The sequence below is a fragment of the Scleropages formosus genome, chromosome 3, assembly GCF_900964775.1.
Source record: "Scleropages formosus chromosome 3, fSclFor1.1, whole genome shotgun sequence".
Lineage (NCBI taxonomy): Eukaryota > Metazoa > Chordata > Actinopteri > Osteoglossiformes > Osteoglossidae > Scleropages > Scleropages formosus.
In genome coordinates this window covers 22,099,592-22,119,928 of record NC_041808.1, presented here as the reverse complement: position 1 = coordinate 22,119,928, position 20,337 = coordinate 22,099,592, and the positions used below count along the sequence as shown (strand labels likewise).

Genomic DNA, 20,337 nt, shown 5'->3' with positions numbered 1-20,337 from the left:
TTTCCCTTTCTTGGGAACTAAGACAAGCTGTTTTCAAATCATAAGGACCCACTCTGGACTCAGGCTCAGTTTGAATATATGCTGTAAAACTCTGTATAGCTGCACTGTACATGCCTTCAGTACGTTTGGATTAATGCCATCAGGCCCAGCAGGTTTTCGAGGTCTCCTAGGCTCTTTGCAGACTGAAGTGCTCAGCTCTGAGGGAGTATGAGATGTTGTGGCTAGAGCTGTAAAGGCTGGTGTGAGGAGTACTTTCCCATGTAAACGGAGGAGAGTTGATGACAACAGAGGGGTTTCATAAGCAGAAGTGTTAGCTGGGTGAAGGGGGGTGGGAGCAATTACAACATGGTATGTCCACAGGGATTAGTTGATGGGCTCGAGAGATGATGAGCAGAGAACCAGTTGGTTTAACTCATTGGCCTTGTCATGGTCACCTTCTACTGAGCAGCCACTGCACTGTTTGTAGCCTGTGATGTTTTTCAGGCCCTTCCACTCCTCTTGCACTTCATTCCATCGCAGCTTGCCCTCCATTTTCTTCCTGTAAATGTCCTTGGTATCCCTGATTCTCAGCCTTGGTTCTCTCTGTACACCCCTGACTTCCTCCCTATCCATTGCCCAGAGGACTCTCTTCTTAAGATGAGGAAAATCCTTCAGGTCACCTGTGACCTAAGGTATGTTACAGGGGAAGCAGCAAACATTGGTGGGGGCTATGACAGTACTGACACAGTCATTCTGTCTACATCCGCCCCACATGGTTCGCAGAGCACTTCCCAGTAAGTTGTCTTGCAGCCTCTCAAAGCTACATTGGCCTCCTGTGAAATCACTGTACCATTTTTCACCAGTTGTGCAGTGGGCTTATATACAGGTGGGTTGTGGTCTGATCTGTCAAGTGGATCATGTAGTATGGAGTTGTATGTCTCAGCAGCATTAGCATCCAGCAGCTCCTAGTAGAGTGGTGTGATCAAAAGCCCTTATTATTAACACCAGGAAAACCAAGGAAGTTATTTTTGGTCTTTCTCCTCATTTCCCTCCTTCACCAGTGTTAATCACAATGAGGGCATTAAGCTTGTTACATCGTCCAAATACTTTGGATGCTCATTACATTATTTCATACACTCTACATTTAGCTGACGCTTTTCTCCAAAGCAGTTTACAATGTTAAGCTACCTACAAGTATTTGCCCATTTTTACAGCTTGGAAATTTTACTGGAGCAATTTAGGGGCAAGTACCATACTCAAGGGTTTTACAGCAAGAGGTGAGATTTGTCATTTGTTTGATGACCCTCACGTGTGTTATAAGCAAATTCCTTGTTATGCCTTCAAGCAGATGGTTTAGAGTTCCAAGGTTCAGACTCAGCAGGTGTAATAATTATTTTGAAAAGTTTTAAAAATTGTTGGGCATATGAAATGACTGGAATAATGGAAATTGAAATGACTGCAGAATGTTTCTGGAGATTAATTTCACTCAGTACAACAGTGGTCAGTGTGTTACTAATGTTCCATGCTTTCCACCAAGTAACTGCAATTGTACGAGAGATTTAATAGTTACAATTTACTTTGAAAGGATGTCAGTGTAGGTTCCAGTTTTCTGTTTTGGTTATCTGGTGGTAGCTCTTTCATTTTTACAGTTTTCCTTTGAATTGCAGCATTTTGTACTGACCCTCACCAGAGATTTGTGTTTTGCTGGTGTACTCATGATTTGGAAGAAATCAACAATTTGGGTCCTTTTACAGGTGTGATCTGCTGGTCTGTGCAAAAGGCAGAAATCTTGAGAACTGAGCGTTTTGTGTTGTGTTACCAGAGTGATCTGCTGGTTCTTGCCAATGCTGGTCAATTGCAGTCTTGGTAGAACTGTAATAAAAATAACCTGTGGGCTCAGTTGTGTAGTGATTACTTTAGGCTCTGTGGCAGTAGGGAAACTTGGACCTTTTCTCAGACATTGAAGTGGTACTTGGAACTCTCAGTTCAGGGGCAAATTTGTCTTTGTCTGTACATGTCAGCATATTTCCCTCTGTATATTTAGAGAAAATATGAAAAAATGTCAAAGTAAGAATCCATCTTTGTCCAGTCTTAATAAATTGTATGTTAAGATCTGTGAAGCTACCATACTGGGGTAGGGGCTGTATATATTTACATTTATTCATGTAGCTGATGCTTTTCTCCAAAGCAACTTGCAGTGTTAATCTTCCTGCAACTATGTACCCATTTATACAGCTGGGTGATTTTACTGGTGCAATTTAGGGTACCTTGCTCAAAGGTACTACAGCTGGAGGTGAGATTCAAACTTGCAACCTTTGGGGCTAAAGGCAGCAGCTATATCCACTACGCTACCAGCTGCTTTGTGTAAAACTGATCTGTATAACCCTGAATGGAATCCACCATTGTCCCACCATTGCTTAAGCAGTGCAGCATTATCATCTTTGCAAGATACTTAGAAGATGATCACCATGGGGGTGGCATATATGTTTTGTTGACCTTCAGCATTGAACAGCTGACCTCTTTCCTACCATTTTTAAGATCCTTAGGATGAGGCACACAATCTCTCATGGGGACAGCGATCATCGAGGGGGGGTTACTGTATCATAATTACAGAGTAGCCTGTTCAGAAATAGACTAAAGTGCTCTCAACGGTTAAGCCAATGGGGAGGTTAGGGGAGCTTTGTTTGCACAGCAGTGCTTTGTCAGCAGCGGAATGCATGTGGGGTCACACAAGGGCACCACCCTGCCCTGTCTGTTGGCCTTGTGTCTGTGGGATCTGTGTGCTTGCATGATTTGAGAAGCCAGAGGGGATGTAGCTGTAGAACTGACAAACTTCCTCACAGACACAAATTTGGCACCACCTATGATCTGCCAGTTGCCACTGAGAACAGGTAACAAGGGTACCTATTCCCCTGGCTTCGTTGTGCTTACTTTGGCTTGAATCTGTTTTCAGCTGCGCTGTTTACTGTAAATATGACTGACACACCGGTTCTGCATCAAAACACTACATTGCTTGTTTCTCACTGATGAATAATCTATGAGTTTTATATCTAGTATTTTGAGAAATTTCCCGTTTTGTTTATCATTTGATTTGTAGTAAAGTTCGGTGCAATATAATGTGAAAAGCAACAGCGTTTTATCAATTCACTTTACGGCACAAAAGATGATTGCTATTACTAGGATATATTAAGGACTTGTATTATTCCAGAGAATGACTTTTTCTCTCCTTCAGGGGGTTAGGGTTAGAGTTAGGTGCTGAGTTGACCCTCTTACAGTGGTCCGGTGCTTTCTTTATGATACCCTTAGTACGGGTTCTAAAAATGCATTGCAGAATTTTATTTAAGGAACTCTACTTAAGACCTAAGTGTTGCACTTTCAAGTTTTAAGAGGCACTCTATTCTTATGCCATTGTGGTTCAGTAAAATGTCAAAGTAACTAAATGTAATGTTTTTTCAGCTGTGCCTCAGAGAAACATTGTTGTGGTGGGTGCTCTCTTTTTGTAATGCCACTGCAGGACCTGCAATGGTGCTGGCACCCCAGACCAGGATGGCCCCACTGCGGAGCCCACCGATTGCCCCTGCTCTGCCTAACCTTACGCTCAGCGAAGGCCCAGTCATGATACCCACCCATTCACAGGACATCTCCCCGTCTAAAGGAGGTGGAGTACTCTCTACCTTGGTGCAACCTGTTCTTTCTATGGCTGCTCACAGCACCACAGCTGATGGAGATGTAAGTGCCTTCTTTTCCTTGATTGTCCATTTCTTTGTGCGTTTGTGTGTGTATTGTATTCCTACAAACATGTGTTGTCAGTGGAAATTTCAAACAGTTCTGCAGGACTGGACAAAAATCTCTGGACAACGAATGACCCTGATCAGTGGTTACAGGAAATGTTTAGTTGCAGTCACTGCAGCTAAAGGTGGTGCAGCCAGTTATTGACTGTAATTACTGTTTTTCACGAAGCAGTATTTGGTGGTGCATTAACATGTTCAGACATGCAGAAATGGGAAAAAAAATCTAGTCAGGGAGCAAGTGCTTTCTCATAGCATCATTTCTGTTTTGAGAAAGAACATGTATGTATGTGTGAATGTTTGCAGCCCACATATGTTTTGGGTATAAACCTTTTTGTTATACACTGTTGTGTTTTCCTGGGAGGGTTGGGTGTGTGATTGATGTTTAATGAGGTGGAGCAGGTGCCTGGTGAAAGGGTGACAGGAGGAGTCATGTTTATAGTAGGGATGAGCTGGTGTTCAACAGGGAGGACCATATATATATGAAGAAGTTGAACAGTTATGTGAAAGTAAGGGCTGGGTGTGTAACACATAGGACTGGACACATTTCAGGTGTGGCTCACATGTCATGAAGTGTTGATAATATAAAAAGCTCTCCAAGGTTCCATAAAATCAAACTGCACAGGCAGGTTCTTCTGTAACAGAGTTAAAAGGCTTCATGATGGCCTTGATGCTTTGATGTACTCCCACTGCTCCAACCCAGTGCTCCATCTGGAAAAGTTTGAAATGAAAAGATTAATGCGCAGTACATGCTTCATAGACTTTGCAGTTCTCAGAGCCAGGTGGAGGAGAACACCCAGGCTCAGTTGATGAATTCTCATGTAACGCTCATTTCCTCTCTCGAGGAATATCCAAGTACACCCTAAATCACAACATATTCATGCTCAAATTATAGCTGACTGTTACTGCATGCAGGTTTGTTAAAGGTTAATTGTAGCCTATTAAAGTGAAGTTGCAAAATTTTGTCTTCCTTCCCTCTATACTAGACATTCATTTGAGAATACCATGATTTACTTGGGTTATTTCTACTCGTGAAAAAAATATTTATTTATTGATCTGTCCGTTTGGAACATTATGAAACACATGCTCTGTTAACTGCATATGAGTGTTAGGGAACGTGATTAAACTGAATGGCTTCAGTAAAACACATTTAAATAGGCAGGGCTTTGAGATGTAGAAACAGTTCATGAATAGCAGACCCATTCCTCACACAGTGGGGTCCCGCACAAGGAAGAACCACTAAAAGAGCTCATGACAATATGTATAGCCCTGTATCATACAACAGGCTTAAAACTTCACAGCACTTTTTGCTGTTAACATTATTGAGATTAAAAAAAAAAATGCAACAGGCAATACAAACCCACACAGATCCTCAGCCCCATATAGTCAGTTCCGGGCAGCAGAGTTTTATAATTTTGTCAGTTTGAACAGTCATTCAACACAACAACCACGTGAACATGGAATAAACACTCATGGGAACCTTTAAGAACATTACAGCATCTTATGCTTAGTCACATCAGCAGTCTCAGCTGATCACAATCCTCTGTTAACGGCAATCTAATCGCAATTCTGAAACAACACTTTTTTATTAGTGTTAACTCATTTCGCTGATCATTTACTCCAGAGTGACTTACATTGTTAAGCTATTTACAGTGATTTATGCATTTTTACAGCTTGGTAGTTTTCACTCTGTATCAGTTCAAGTACCTTGCTCAAAGGGTACTTCAGCACACTATCCCAGTTTATTGAGGGCTGAGTGTATATGTGTAGGGCATTGGTATGATGTAGAAAGTTGTCTTTCTGTCTCGAGTTGAGGAAATGGATCACATGACTCACACACAAAGGTGTCTTGCCAGATTCCATCTTTCTCTTTTATTAAAGTGAGGTGATGTAAACCCAGCTGTGCTGGCTGATGTTCAAGCTTCACTTTGTGTTTGTCTTTAGTTTGTTCTTGCCTGTTAAGTTTATATGCAAGACTGCTGTCAGAGAATTGGCATAAAATGCTAGGATCCAGGACTTTATAGGTTGGCATCTCATACCACTGCAGTTTTTCCAAAAAAAAAATCTGTAAAAGTTGTTTTTGTTCTCTTCATTACAGACTTGGGGAAAGCAAGAATGTCTTTTGTTTGAAATGTTTATTTTAGTGAGAGAAAAGAGAAAAAAAACTTTATTGTTGAATCAGAAAAATAGAAAATAACTGTATAGAGTTAATAAAAATCTTGACATTTTAAGTTTGCCTAAATACAAAAATTTAAGCAAATCTTTCTTAATTACTTTAACTTACCTGTGTGTACTAATTGTGGCTAGACTGTTGACAATAGGTAGGTCTCTATAACATATCTTAGATTATATTTAATTAATCATATAAAAATTTGTGCCATTTTTGACAAATTTGTACCATTTGTTTCTAGGCTGGAGCATTTGTTATGTGTCCTGTGTTTCAGGTTGACATTCCCTATTCACAGTAGCAGTTTAAGGCTTACAGAACAGTTTCCTGTGGCTTTCCCTTTCCTACAAAGGAGTATAAAAGGCACATAGTGAGTCCGCTGTTACGTGGCAGTGTACAGAATGAAAGTGGCATGGGGGGTGTGTGTGTGTGTGTGTGTGTGTGTGTGTGTGTGTGTGTGTGTGTTTTCCTGTATTTTTTTTTTGCTCTGATGAATCTGTTTGAACAGGGATGTTATACCCTTGATTGTTCTGCTCTTGTTCCATGAGACTATGTTTAATCAGTTCAGTCTGAACTTTAAAAAGTGCCTTGAAATCCTGTCTGTTCAGGTTACCTGTCTGTTCCATTGAATCTGCTTTTATTCTGAATATGCTCAAAATAATCATTTGCATGAAATAGTGAGATCAAATGTGCCCATTCTGGTAATTTTAAATCTCAGGGTCAGGATCTTGTTAAAAGCAGCTCTGGAGGCAACTATTTTGTCAAAAAACTTTTATTTACCCAGACATAACAGTATGAAAATTGCAGTAAATATTTATGGGGAGGGTACCACTTTGGCACCACTTTGTCCTTATGAATTCTGTGAATTTGTAACTCAATGTTTTTTCCTTAGTAGAACACACAGTGGTGAGGATCCCAGATGTAAATGGCATCTTTGGAAACCAAATAAAACTTTATGGTCAGAATCCAGGCAGTTTTATAGCCAAAGCTATTAGACATTATGCAACGTCTGTTCCGAAATCGCTACTAGTATTAAAGTATGTCGGATTCGCCTGTGGTTAAAAATATATACTAAAAGCATTGCTCTCAGGAGAAAATAAAATATATTTTACTTTATTTAAGCATTATTTTATGGCCCATTTCTTTCCCTCAAGACATACCATTTAAACTACACACACTGACTGAAACCGCTTGTCCCGAGCGGGGTCACGGCGAACCAGAGCCTAACCAGGCAACACAGGACGTAAGGCTGGAGGGGGAGGGGACACACCCAGGACAGGATGTTAGTCCGTCACAAGACACGCCAAGCGGGACTCGAACCCCTGACCCGCCAGAGAGCAGAACCTGGCCAAACCCGCTGCACCACCGCACCCCTCTCATTTAAACTATATCTGTTTAAATACTTATCCCTGGTTTGCTATACTTTATTTGCTGGTATGTATGGAAGTGTATGTCACTTAAAATTTCAAGAAAAATTAAGCATTTATAAAAACTGAAAAGTACATTCAGTTTAAATTATTTGAAAATTTAGTTGAACCTCACAAAGCTTTAACAATCTAACATTGTTTACAGGACTAGACAGAAATGCCACAACCTGGCTTCATTTGCTGTTCAAAATATGCTCTGAATTGCTGAGTGTTAAAAGAGATTTCAGACAGCACAAAGGAACTCAAATTAAATCTGGAGAATAATACAGGGATTTTTTAGGTTTTTAGCAGACATTTTCAAACATAGTGGATTTTGTTTATAGTTGAGGGCGTGCAGCTTCGGAGTTGTCATTTTTCCACCTTGGTTGTCGCAATTTTTGATGAGGTCCAGCTGGACTTCGAATTGCCATGGACACGTAGAAGATTTGTAGCTTCTAAGTGGATCCTGGAAGTTAATGGGACAGGGGTCAGAGGTCCCAGACACTGTTTTACATTATGCTCATCCATTCTTGAACACCCTCTACTGACCAGCCACTAAACAACATTTAACTCTAAACATATGGGACTATAAACACAGACTGTTCCAATCCTCTGTGCTGTGCTGTACCAGCTGTGCTATCATGTTTTCTGCTCTTGTACCTGTCTTCAACAAGTGACTTCTCTGAACTCCTGCAATAACCCTTAAAGGATACTAGAGCTTTATGCACTGGGTCTTTGTATGACGGTTGATCACAATAACTTGAGAATGAGAGCTGTATACTGGGGGTGCGGTGGCGCAGTGGGTTGGACCGGGTCCTGCTCTCCAGTGGGTCTGGGGTTCGAGTCCTGCTTGGGGTGCCTTGCGACAGACTGGCGTCCTGTCCTGGGTGTGTCCCCTCCCCCTCCAGGCTTGCACCCTGTGTTGCTGGGTTAGGCTCTGGTTCCCTGTGACCCTGTATGGGACAAGCGGTTTGGAAAGTGTGTGTGTGTGTGTGTGTGTGTGTGTGTGTGTGTGAGAGACCTGTATACCTTGTATTCCAGACTGTCGCAAGGAGGCAGCAGCGGATGATTAAGAACCGAGAGTCTGCATCCCTTTCCCGCAAGAAGAAAAAGGAGTATCTGCTTGCCTTGGAGGCCAGGTTGAAGGTGGCACTGTTTGAGAACCAGCAGCTGAAAAAGGAGAACTGCTCACTAAAGATACAGCTGGATGGCCTAATAAGTGAGGTGAGTCTCCAGAAGCTGTCCTCACTGGAAATGGAGAATGGAATTGCAATCCCAGGTTCTTTGCATATTAACAATAGGGTTTGTTTTACATAAATTGTGTAAAAGCTTTGCAGTTTGCTCTGAGGTGTGAATTTACATATATAATATGTGCATAAAGCATTTTCCCCCTGGACTTTTTCACATTTAGTTCTGTAAAAATTAAAAATATTGGTAATTTTGTGGGAAGGATAGACTCACAGGACTTTAGGGTTTTGAACCACACACACACACACACACACACACACACACACATTTTCAGAACCGCTTGTCCCATACGGGGTCACGGGGAACCGGAGCCTAACCCGGCAACTCAGGGCGTAAGGCTGGAGGGGGAGGGGACACACCCAGGACAGGACGCCAGTCCGTCGCAAGGCACCCCAAGCGGGACTCGAACCCCAGACCCATTGGAGAGCAGGACTGTGGTCCAACCCACTGCGCCACCGCACCCCCTTGGTTTTGAACCAAAGGTAGTTATTACTCCAGAATGAAGGAACGTAATACAGGGGCATAGTCGTTTAATGAAAGGAAAACCAAAAACCAGTAACCGTGCAAAAATAACTAGTGCTTTCAACAAACAGATTTGCTGTGGACAGGGAGTTGTGATCTCCCTCCAAACCTTTTCTCTGGTCAGCTGCCTTATGTAATGTTTTGATGTAAGGCAATGCCTCATTAAATGTCTCATTAAAGGCAGGTTGTCTCACCATTACCTACAAACTGGCAGAGGGAACCCGATGTATCAATACTTTGTAGAGAAATCTTTGGCAGGAGTTACATTTGCCAAAGCAAGTCTTTGTGGGCATGTCTGTATGAATTTTGGAAGTTTTGCCCTGTACGTATGTTTGCTCTAACCCAGGCAAGTTAAATTGAGAGTCTTGGTGTTCAGGAATTATCAGGTCATACCATGCTTTTCAAATGGGATCACTTTTCAGCTCTGGGCTTTGGCATAGCTGTTCCAGAAGACTGGCCTTCCATAAAGTTACAGTGTGTGTCATATAGTTTCTGGTCAGCTCCCAGCATGACTTTGATCTTACATGGAAATTATTTACATCTGGCCACTATACTAAAAGTATCAAATGTCTAATTCTACAGAGGGTGCTGGTCTCTGGACAGTGTTTTCCATTCAGTGAGTTTTACAGCTGTTAGTGTTATGATTGGGCCACTCACTTCACCAACAACAACTTCTCTGATCAACAGTACATGCTTTTTGAAGTTCCATGGGAAATTAATTGGTCCAAATTACAGCATAACATACATGAACTATGTTTGCACTGACTGGACATCGCAAACTGAGACACTTGTTCTCAGCTCATCCAAGTAACTGTAGGTGGATTCTAAATTGTCACAGGCATTGTAAAACGTTTTAATGTGATCTCACAGGAAAATGGAACGTACTTTGCCCACTTTAAGTTGGTAATGCAGAAGGAATAAATATTTATCGTTTAAGTCATTCCAGGTTTTTCTCTAAATAACTTAAAGGTATGGTCTATATACTATAAGTAGAATAATAATCCCCTTTACATATATTTTAAAATGAATTTATAGTGAGAAAGAAAGTGGATTATCATTATTTAAATGCACTTCATATCCTTTGCTTGACAGTGTTTAATGTTTCTTTTTTGTTTTCATTTTGTCTTAGAATAATGTCCTAAAAGTGACAGCCCCCAAAAGACGAGCTGTATGTCTGATGGTGGTCTTGATGTTTGGCATGTTGAATGCTGGGCCTTTTAGGTAAGCAGACTTGTTCTTCTTAATGCTGGATGTGTGAGGAATTCACATTTACTCTATTCACTGAGTATAACCAATCACAGCATCAAATGGAGGTCATGCATTCGGTTTGCCAGGACCTGGGCACTGAAGACTGTGTGTGATTCACGTCTGGGTCATGTTCTCAAGTGTCCCTACATCCCTGGGGGGTTCATCCCTCCAGCAATCTGTCCCTCTGAGTATAATTTAGGGTCATAGCTTAGAATCACTTTACAGTAGTGTTTATAAAACTGGCCATAATTTTTAAGAAACATTAAGCTCATTGGATGCAGTCAGGATTTAATGAAAGAATTTACTTGTGCACTATAATTGTGCTTAATTTGGGATGACAGTGAAATAGTCCTGTAATATGATAGCTACCAGCAGGTAGCATTGTGGTTACAGCTGCTGCCTTCTACTTGAAGGACTCAAGTTTAAATCTCACCTTCTACTGTAGTTCCCTTGAACAAAGTCCTTACCTTGAAATGCTCCAGTAAAAATCATTGTATAAATGGGTAAATCATTGTAATTAGTTTATTATTGTAAGTTGCTTTAGAAGAATCCATCAGCTAAATAAATGTAAATTATCAGGACAAATTTTTGTACTGATGCACCAGTCAGTCTGCCATTGCTGCAAGGCATTACAGATTGGTTTTGGTAATTTTTTCCAGCATCAGTATAATAACTGCAAAATGACTTTTACAGTTGGAAAATTTATTCTCTTCAGCTTTCTGTTAGTGCTCACAGATTGTATGGCCAACCAAGAGTACCTATTAGTCTTAGGTTGGAAAAAGGGCTGCTTCAGAAAGGAGCAGGCTTAATGGACTCTGGAAAGTTGGACAAGAATGGGGAATGGGGCATTTGCAGTTTTCCATAGTCTCAGAGTTTGAGGAACTAGTGATATGCAACTGAACTGAAAGCATGTATTTACTGATAGACCAAATGCACTGTGTAAAGCATATATATCCTTAAAAACATCCTTGCTTGTTTATAGTGTAAATACCAACACACGTGGAACATTATTTAGATGTTTTTGAATCTGAGTTGAGGTAGGAAGAGATGTGAACATTTGAGAATTGCTGGACTAACCAGTCAGAGGCATGCATCTCAGTAGAAACAATGTTTTGGTATGTTGTGTAATTCAAATAATGGTAAATTGATACTAAAAAGCCTAATGGCTGCCTAGAAGACATTTCTCACACACTTACACCACCACCGTCAATCTTTATTGTTGACAGAAGGCAGGATGGATCCATGGATGAATTTGTATTATGCCAATCTCTGACCTTGCAATCAGCATTTCACAACAGAAAGTGAGAGTTTACACACCAGGCAACGTTTTTCAGCTCTTAAGTTGTCCAGTTTTGGTAACTGCGTGTTCACTGAAATTTCATCTTGTTCTGAACTCACGGAAGATAAACCCCACAGCGGTCTTCTGCTGCGGTAGTTGATCTGCTTCAAAGTTTGACATGTTGTGCATTCAGAGATGCCTTTTTGCACATTGCTGTTGTACTGAGCTGTGTTTGTATTTTTTGCATCTGTCATCTCCCTGTTAGCTGTAACAAGTCTAACCTCTCTCATTAACAAGGTGCTTTTGCCAAAAGTGACACTGACGATATGTTTTTTGTTCATTATGCCATTCTCTATAGGCGCTGTAGGGTGTGAAAAGGCCAAAACTGTGGGTGTTTTCGAGATGCTTGAACCACCACATCGGGCAACAACAATTTTACCTCATTTGGAATGACTTGGATCACATGCCTTGCCGATTCTAATGCTTAGTCCAGCAGTAACTGAACCTTTTGACCCAGTCTGCATGCTTTACGCTGAGTTATAGCCGCATGATTTGCTATTTGGAGGTGCAGGCTGTTGTTTAAAAAGCAGGTGTTTTTAATAAAATGGCCAGCGTGTGTATTTTCACATGATGTTTCACAATCACCTCTTGAACATTTTCCCATTAGCAACAGTCAAGTTGTCTTCATGAAACATCTGATGTGTTTGTTAAATGCTTATAATGGCATGATAATCTTTAAGTCTTACCAGGTGACCATTTTGTTTTTCTTACCTTATTTTTACCATGGGCAGGGGCCTTTCTTTAGTTTTTCATTTTCTAGCATTGCTTGAATTTTTGTTTACTCGTTCTGTAAGATGTAGCACTTCTTTCCACAGGCTGTTTGACAGTGAGACTACCCCAGACACCCCTTTCGGCGCCACACATGGCAGCAGACATCTGCTGGGCTTCTCAACTGATGATAAGGATACCCCTGACTCTACCAACACTGGGTCTCCAGACAGGTAATTATGGTGTTACCGCCATGTGATACACAGGGTCTTCTGGGCATAGTTCGTTTGAGGCTAGTCTGAGCCTGTTAAACAAGGAAAAGCCATGCGAATTCGTATGGCTTCTCATTGTTTAACCTTAATTTCCCCCAGCTATCTTTAACAAATACATCGATGAGATATGTATTCCTTTCAAAATTGATTTATGTGTAATCTGTGTTTTCAGTTGTGCTGCAGTTGAAAATCATAAAATACAGTTAAAAATACAAGAGTTACCACTGCTTTTGTGAGAACTCATGAATGGTGGTTGTGCATTTTGGAAGTCTCTCCACAGAACCCCTTGCAGACTTGAAAGAATTTTCTCAGGAAATCTGATTTGATGTTCTTAGTCTATGGGAATTTTAATGATGGTAATTTAACATCTGGAAATCAGCTTTAACAGTTAGCAGGGTAGGATCACTATTAGAAGAAAGTTCAAGATCAGGCTAGATTAAAGTGGATGAACTTCTGTAATGCAGCGAGATAAAAAAAAAAAAAAGGAAAGAATGTATAAAAAAGCTTTTTGCAATCTTTACCAAGGCTTGCATTGCCCGCTCTTCTTTAACCATATTTAAATGTTTTAAATTCCTCCTCCTTCTGAGTGTATGTAGCATCCCCCACTAGTCACCAAGGCAACTCAAAGCCACTTTATGCAGTTTGCTAATACTCTCAGGTTTTGTATGTTTTATGCCACACAGTGAATGAAGTGACAAACAATGATGAATTTGCGTTGTACTGTATAAATTACATTATATATTGTACTCTGTGTCACTGTGTGAGAAGACCACTCTATAAAAATAAACTTAATTCAATTATATATTAAAAACACTAAGTAGACCTTGGGGGGATGCGGTGGCGCAGTGGGTTGGACCAGGTCCTGCTCTCCAGGGGGTCTGGGGTTTGAGTCCCACTTGGGGTGCCTTGTGACGGACTGGCATCCCATCCTGGGTGTGTCCCCTCCCCCTCCATCCTTACGCCCTGAGTTGCCGGGTTAGGCTCCAGCTCCCCACGACCCTGTATGGGACAAGCGGTTCAGACTGTGTGTGTGTGTGTAAGTAGACCTTAGTAGCACATGAGCTGTACAGGAAACAGTGCTGTACTTTTTTAAAATGTGAAGTCTAAAAAAATGCTTCATCAACTATATTTTATATATCTTATCACATATATATACACACACACACACACACACACACACACACACACACAATGTCTACAACCGCTTGTCCCAAGGGGGGTCGTGGCGAACTGGAGCCTTACTCAGCAACACAGGGTGCAGGGCTGAAGGGGGTGGGGACACATCCAGGACAGAATGCCAGTACATCACAAGGCACCCCAAGCAGAACTCGAACCCCAGACCCGCCAGAGAGCGGGACCTGGCCAAACCCGCTGCACCACCCCGCCCCCCGTCTTATTCCATTTATCTAATAATTTCTACCTTTGTACTTCCCATTCATATGCTTATTTTATTTATGTAATACCAAATAACACTTGTATTTGAGTAATTTTATTTAGGATGGAAAATGTACATTATGATGAATCATACAGCATGGTGTCTTTAATTTTCTTTACAAAACATAGCACGCTCATGCACCAGTATAGTATTTTCTCCAAAATAAATTCTTTTTATGATGTGGGAAATTTGTTTTTTTTCCCCTTTTAGTGGAAAAAGTATTTTCCCATTTCAGATTTCTCTGTTTTTCCATCTTTTTGACATTCAATGTGATCTTTTTTTTTTTTTTTTTTTTTTTTTTTTTTGTCAGTTCTTGTAGTATATGGATGGAGCCTAAGAAAAAAAAAAAAAATGCAACCAGAGGAGAAAAATGGCACCTGAGAAGAAAATGGTGCCAGGATAGTTTTTTTTTTTTTTTTTTTTTTTTTTTTAAATTAATTTCCTTTCTGTTGAAGAAAATGAAATGTGAAAGGTGTGTGAAAAATGAATTGCCTGCTAACTTTATTCAGTCTATTTAAGGGGCCAATTACAGTCAGCTGTTTGAATACTATCAGGCCTGTTTTGGGTGAACCCTGTCTAGTATAGTTTTCAACTACTGGCTGGAGTCTCTGTTGATCCTCCATGCTTTCCTCACACACCGCCTGGTGTAGATGTCCTGGAGGGAGGGAAGCTCACCTCCGATGATGTGCTGCACTGTCCGCACCACCCTCTGCAGAGCTTTGCAGTTGAGGATGGAGATGTTTCCATACCAGGCGGTGACACATCCAGTCAGGATGCTCTCCATGGTGCCGGTGTAGAATGATTTGAGGGTGTTGGGATTCATACCAAACTTCCTCCTTCATCTGAGGAAGAAGAGGTGCTGATGAGCTTTCTTCACCACTACTTCAGTGTGAGTAGACCATGTGAGGTCCTCAGTGATAATGAACACTGAGGAACTTGAAGCTTTTGACCCGCTCCACTGGTGTTTTGTCGATGATGATTGGGGTGTGCTCCCTGTCCTGTCTCGTAACGTCCACTACAAGCTCCTTGGTCTTTTTGATTTTGAGCGAGAGGTTGTTTTCCTGGTGAGAGTGTGTCAGAGTGCACACCTTCTCTGTAGGCCGTTTCATCGTTGTCGGTTATCAGCCCTACAACTGTTGTACCACCACCTTTCCAGCAAATGTCATGGTGTCAAACAGATTCATAGAGGCATGTCATGGGAGGACATTACAGGAACAACAGATTTTCAGAGCAATGGACACTGCCTCCCCAATATAGCCCCTTGATAAACTGTAATTGTTTTGAAATAAGAAAACGTCTCAAACTCACTCTGAGTGCGACCTTACCTTTTTTCTGTGTCCATTGTTTTCTTTGCATCCATTGAGGACTCACTTGAATGGAGAATTACTGTCAGGGCTTTAGTGTTCATTGTTGGCTGTCTAAATTAGACTTGGTTCACATTATGGATGATCTTGTTTTCTGGTACTGGCTTTAATATCAAAGTGAACCAAAGATGCTGTCCACTTTTTGCATGTAAATATGTCATTTTTGCATATAAAGAAGTGCCTCAGAGCCCCAGAGCTGTGGTTTCAGAGCTAGCTTTGAATTTAGCTCTCTTCATATGGAAGTTTCATGTTCTCCTCATGTTGGTGTGAATTTCCTTCAGCAGTCCAAAGATGTGCACGGAAGAAGACAATGGTAAACCTCTTCCCTACCTTGAAAACCACATGTAATTGTTTTTACTGCGCTGTGCTTTTTTCAGCTTTATTTCTTTAAATTCTAAGAGTGGAATTCAACTTGTAATATCATTTTATCATCATCTGCCATTTTTGATACAGGTTAAAAAAAACGGTGAACATTTATGTACATATATATTCTCATTTTTGAACATCTTTCCATGCTCCTGTGTCTGCTGATTGTCTTTCATAATGATTGTGACGTTTGCAAACCGTGTGGTCTCACTGCTCTTCCCTCCTTACTTAAACTGCCAAGAGGCTACTGGTAACTCCTCTGAAGTGCTTCTGTCCCAGTTGGTAAAGAAGCTGTTTTCACAAAACAGTGTGGTATACAGAAGGCTGTAGACTCCTGTACAGTCCTCACTTTCTGCCAAGTTCGTGAGTTGATGGTGGAAAAATGAGTGCCTGTGCATGTTTTTCCTTACCAGGTGGGAGGTACCCAAGGAGAAGGCTCTGATGGTTGTGAAGAAGAACCCTCTTTTATTTGTTTCCCCTCCTCCCTGCCAGCCGGCTGTTAACAGAACCAAGTCCATCAGGTTAATATATTCTCCACCATCTTACGTCTCTGGTGAATGCTGATAATCTTCAAGTTGAAAGGTATCTTTTTGTAAAATGAATGTGTACTCTGAGTTGGACTTTTTGGCAGAGGGAAGCATCTGTTAAATGTGTAAGTGTAAAGTAGGTTGAGTGTAAGCTCACTGGCTGATGTCTTCAACACATCAGTATAAAAGTATAAGTAGCCCATATCAGAGGCAAAAATTTATCTATGTCATCCTAAAGGCCCATTATGGGACTCTGTACTGTTTTATCTGAAACCAGTTTTACTTTTTCACTCATCTTTAAGCAGGCGAATGGAAAGTTTTTGCAGATTCAGTACCCTTTGTAGAGTAAAGCTTGTATCTGTGATGGATTCGTGGTCAGTATTATATTCCATTTTGTAGGCTGGCTCAGGAGCTGAGAGGCTGGGTCCACCGTCACGAAGTGGAAAGAACAAAAAAAAGGCTGATGACTAACAAACAGAAAAACAAAACAACTCTGGTATGTTTGTGTATCAGCTGGCCCTTAGTCTTCAGCGACTCTTGATTATCTGTTTTTTTTCTGAATGTGACCCCACTTTTCAATGAGTTTAGGCAAGTGTAGCTCTGTCTGCCAGTTTTACATGCTCATAAGACTTCGTCTTTTTAGGAAATAGGTTTTGTGTGTTCATACAATAGCATTTCTGACCTTGCAAATCTTTCTGTAGTTTACATTCTTCAAACTGGTTTTGAAGCCTGTTTGCGCTCAGTCTGTGCTGAGATAGTTTTCAGTGACTATGAATGCTCTCTAGCTGTCTCAGGATCATACTGTATGTATACACTACTGACAAAGCAAGCTTTCTCTACGTAGCGTCCATCTGTTTACCCTCTGTATCACCAGGGTCCTTACTGAAGCCTTTGGAATGCTTGCCATGACAAATGACCTCAGTGAAGAGCTTCAGAACAATTTTACCAAAAAAGTTCAAGTGTCCGATCACCAGATCATGCTAGCTTTCCAGCTGCAACACATTTCCAGTGAAAGATTTAGTTATCAGATTTAGCCTATTTCTAAGATAAATGGCTTTATATGTTTGACCTCACTGAATGCTTTTTGTTTGTTGCAGTATGTTTTTAATTTATTGTAATTGCATGCTGCTTTACAGAAATTGCCTTTTGTCTACATTTGTGTTGAGAAAAAAAAATCATGGAAGCAACAAACTACAAATTAGTGGCATATCCCTTCGAATTGTAATCTATCATTTTAGATTTGTGGTTCTCTTGCTTGCCTCAGTACGTCTGTCTTGCAGTGTTGAAAGTAATGATGAGTGTTTATTTTAGCTATGAGAAAAATATTAAATATCTGATGCAATACTTTAGAACTGACCTGAAAGGACAAGGTTAACTGAACTGGTGTGAAACAGCTTCTTCTAAAGATTTGATCTGTGACTCACTTCCTGTTTAGATGATATTGAGGAAGGAATAGTTAGGTATCAGTGCTGGACACTGAAGCTTCAAGGGCTTGTTATATAGATGGAAAGCTTTCTCTAATCTTGTATGGGTTTTATGTTATTGCAGGGAAGTAAAACTGTGGTGAACTGTTAGCAAATGTTGTCCACTAATATTCTTCACTGAGGCAAAGGTCAGCATCAAGCAAACAAAAAAATTGTTTTTTTATTACTTCTTTAGTGTAATATATGATTTTAATTTTGGAAGAAATGTTGGCCAATCTCATTTCATTTTGTTTGTAAATTATCTTATGTTCTGATGACTTTACATAGTCTTCAATAATTTTTCAATTTTTTTTTTTCCCCCCCAGTTGACTTAACTTTTCTCATGTATTAAAAAAAAAAGTCCCCACCCTGTATGTGACTTTCAGGTAGGAAGCTATCAGATATTACATATATTGGGTCTGGACAACTGTATACGAGTTCAACAACATGGAGCTGTGCAGACTCAATAGGGCCATGTTTTGGACAAAATACTCTTTGTATTTGTCAGAGCCTGGGAAGCACTGAACTTCTTGGGGCCCCTAATAAATGGAGTTTAATAGTTCAGTAGAGACCATCTTCTATCCAGTTGATTTTTGAAACTGCTCACATTTTATTTATAGTTCCTTAGGGCTTCTGTGCAAGCCTGAAAGAAAATAAAGAAAAAAATATCTGTACAGAAAGGCAACACACCCATGCCATAACTAGGAGGGTTAATTTGTTCAATTCAAGTCACCCTTGTAGGTGGCTTCCTGTTGAATGCATCTAATTATTTCTTTTATAAAAACATTTTGAAAACAGACACATGAAAAAAAAATACAATTAAAAACACTGAAAATGTTTGTATTTTCATAGTTTCATAACTCAGATATTTGTAATACATGGACCTTGTGTAGTTGGTTTTGTAATGAAACATGTGACTCTGTTAATACACTTCCTGAAGGAATACCTGACTCCATCCAATGTCTGTATTTTCAAAAATATATCATAATCCCTTGCGGTATTATTTGTTATTTAATTTTAAATAGTTTGCTGTCACATTGTGTTTTGTCTGTTCTTTGTCTTGGGGCGTGGTTGAGAGAATGCGTGTGAGCATGTGAGTGATTTGAGGGAGGTGAGCCGTGTGAGTTGGGAGTGCGCATGGTCTGTGAGAGTTGTTCTAAAGAGTGTTCCCGTCGTTGGTTGCAGATGAGACAGCGGTCTGTCTTATGATTCAGAACTTTAATAAATCCCAGTCTTGTTGGGAGTACCCCTAATGTGGTTCCGAACTCCTTTGAGTCATTATGATATATTTAAAAAAGGAGTCCAATCACCACCACTGAACCCAACTTGCATGCTATTGGTCATTGCTTCTAGGATCACTTAGCTTATGCTATAGAAAGCTAGAAAATTGCAGACTGACACCAATGAAGAACAAAAAACATTTTGTTTTTGAAACACCAAATGTGTAACTCTGTCCCAGATGGTCTGATACAAGCAGTGATGCCATTGTACAGAATAAAAACCTGTTGTGCAACTAAAATGATAGCATAATGGGCAAAAATGCTGTTGTACAGAAAATAAGTACTTTGTATAAAAAGGTGAATGTTTTCATGAGCTGTTGTATTGTTTGTTGGGTCTTGGGAACAAGGAAGCAAACTGCTGTTACTGACAGATGGGTTTTCAGGACAAAAGGTATTAACTGTTGTAAGAACTGTTATTCATTTATGCCAGACAATGTCAGGTATTTAGTTTCATTTGGTTAGTGGATGTGTTTTCCAAATGGTCATTAACATCTTGCATATCTTTTCAGTTTATATTTGTAATTAAAGTACCTTACTCCATCAAAGAGTGCTCTTGCAGGGTACCTCAAACTTTTTGTTACATGCCCTCATTCTTAGATACTCCACATTTGTTACATATTTAGCTGATGCTTTTGTCCAAAGCAACTTACGATATTAAGCTACCTACAGTTATTTACGCATCTATACAGCTGGATAATTTTACAGGAGCAATTTAGTGTAACTATTGTGCTCAGTGGTGCTACAGCAGTAGATGAGGTTCAAACCTGCAACCTTTGGATACAAAGGCAGCAGCTCTAACCACTGCACTGCCAGCTGCCCTTGATGTGATGCTCTGTGTCCTGTCAGTGTTGATGGGCACTGTTGTGTTCTTTCCCACCTTCCTGAAGTCTATTTTGTGCTTGAACCACGGCAACCAAACAAGTCAGACAGGGATTTTTAGGACTGTCCCAAAATGAATTTGGTTTTATCTTGACCGATAGGAAACGCTGCCTGGGCCTGAGTCCCATAGCGGTCATCCTTCAGTCTCTATTTACTTTACATTGTGCATGACCTGCCCAGTGTTGGTCTGGCATGGTATATCCACATGGCCTACTTCGCTGGATCTTTACTGCAGGAATGCAGACCTTAAGGAAGCAGAGTCAAGGGAGGAACTGAGAGATGAGGGAATGTGTTTTGTGGTTGTTGACCAACAGCCACTTCTTTGCTGTTATTTTCAGCTTGGTCA

At 40.5% G+C, this 20,337-nt stretch overlaps 1 protein-coding gene across 3 annotated transcripts in view; it reads left to right on the top strand.

Moving 5' to 3' along the window:
* Positions 1 to 20,337, top strand: part of LOC108935180 (cyclic AMP-dependent transcription factor ATF-6 alpha-like) — a 35,817-nt gene that overhangs the window by 6,192 nt on the left and 9,288 nt on the right. For all 3 annotated transcript variants that reach the window (XM_018753575.2, XM_018753574.2, XM_018753573.2), the window contains exons 7-12: positions 3,494 to 3,708; positions 8,382 to 8,564; positions 10,240 to 10,331; positions 12,513 to 12,638; positions 16,256 to 16,363; positions 16,769 to 16,865. In XM_018753575.2, coding sequence (XP_018609091.1) covers positions 3,494 to 3,708; positions 8,382 to 8,564; positions 10,240 to 10,331; positions 12,513 to 12,638; positions 16,256 to 16,363; positions 16,769 to 16,865 — 821 coding nt within the window. The remainder of the gene's footprint in view (positions 1 to 3,493; positions 3,709 to 8,381; positions 8,565 to 10,239; positions 10,332 to 12,512; positions 12,639 to 16,255; positions 16,364 to 16,768; positions 16,866 to 20,337) is intronic.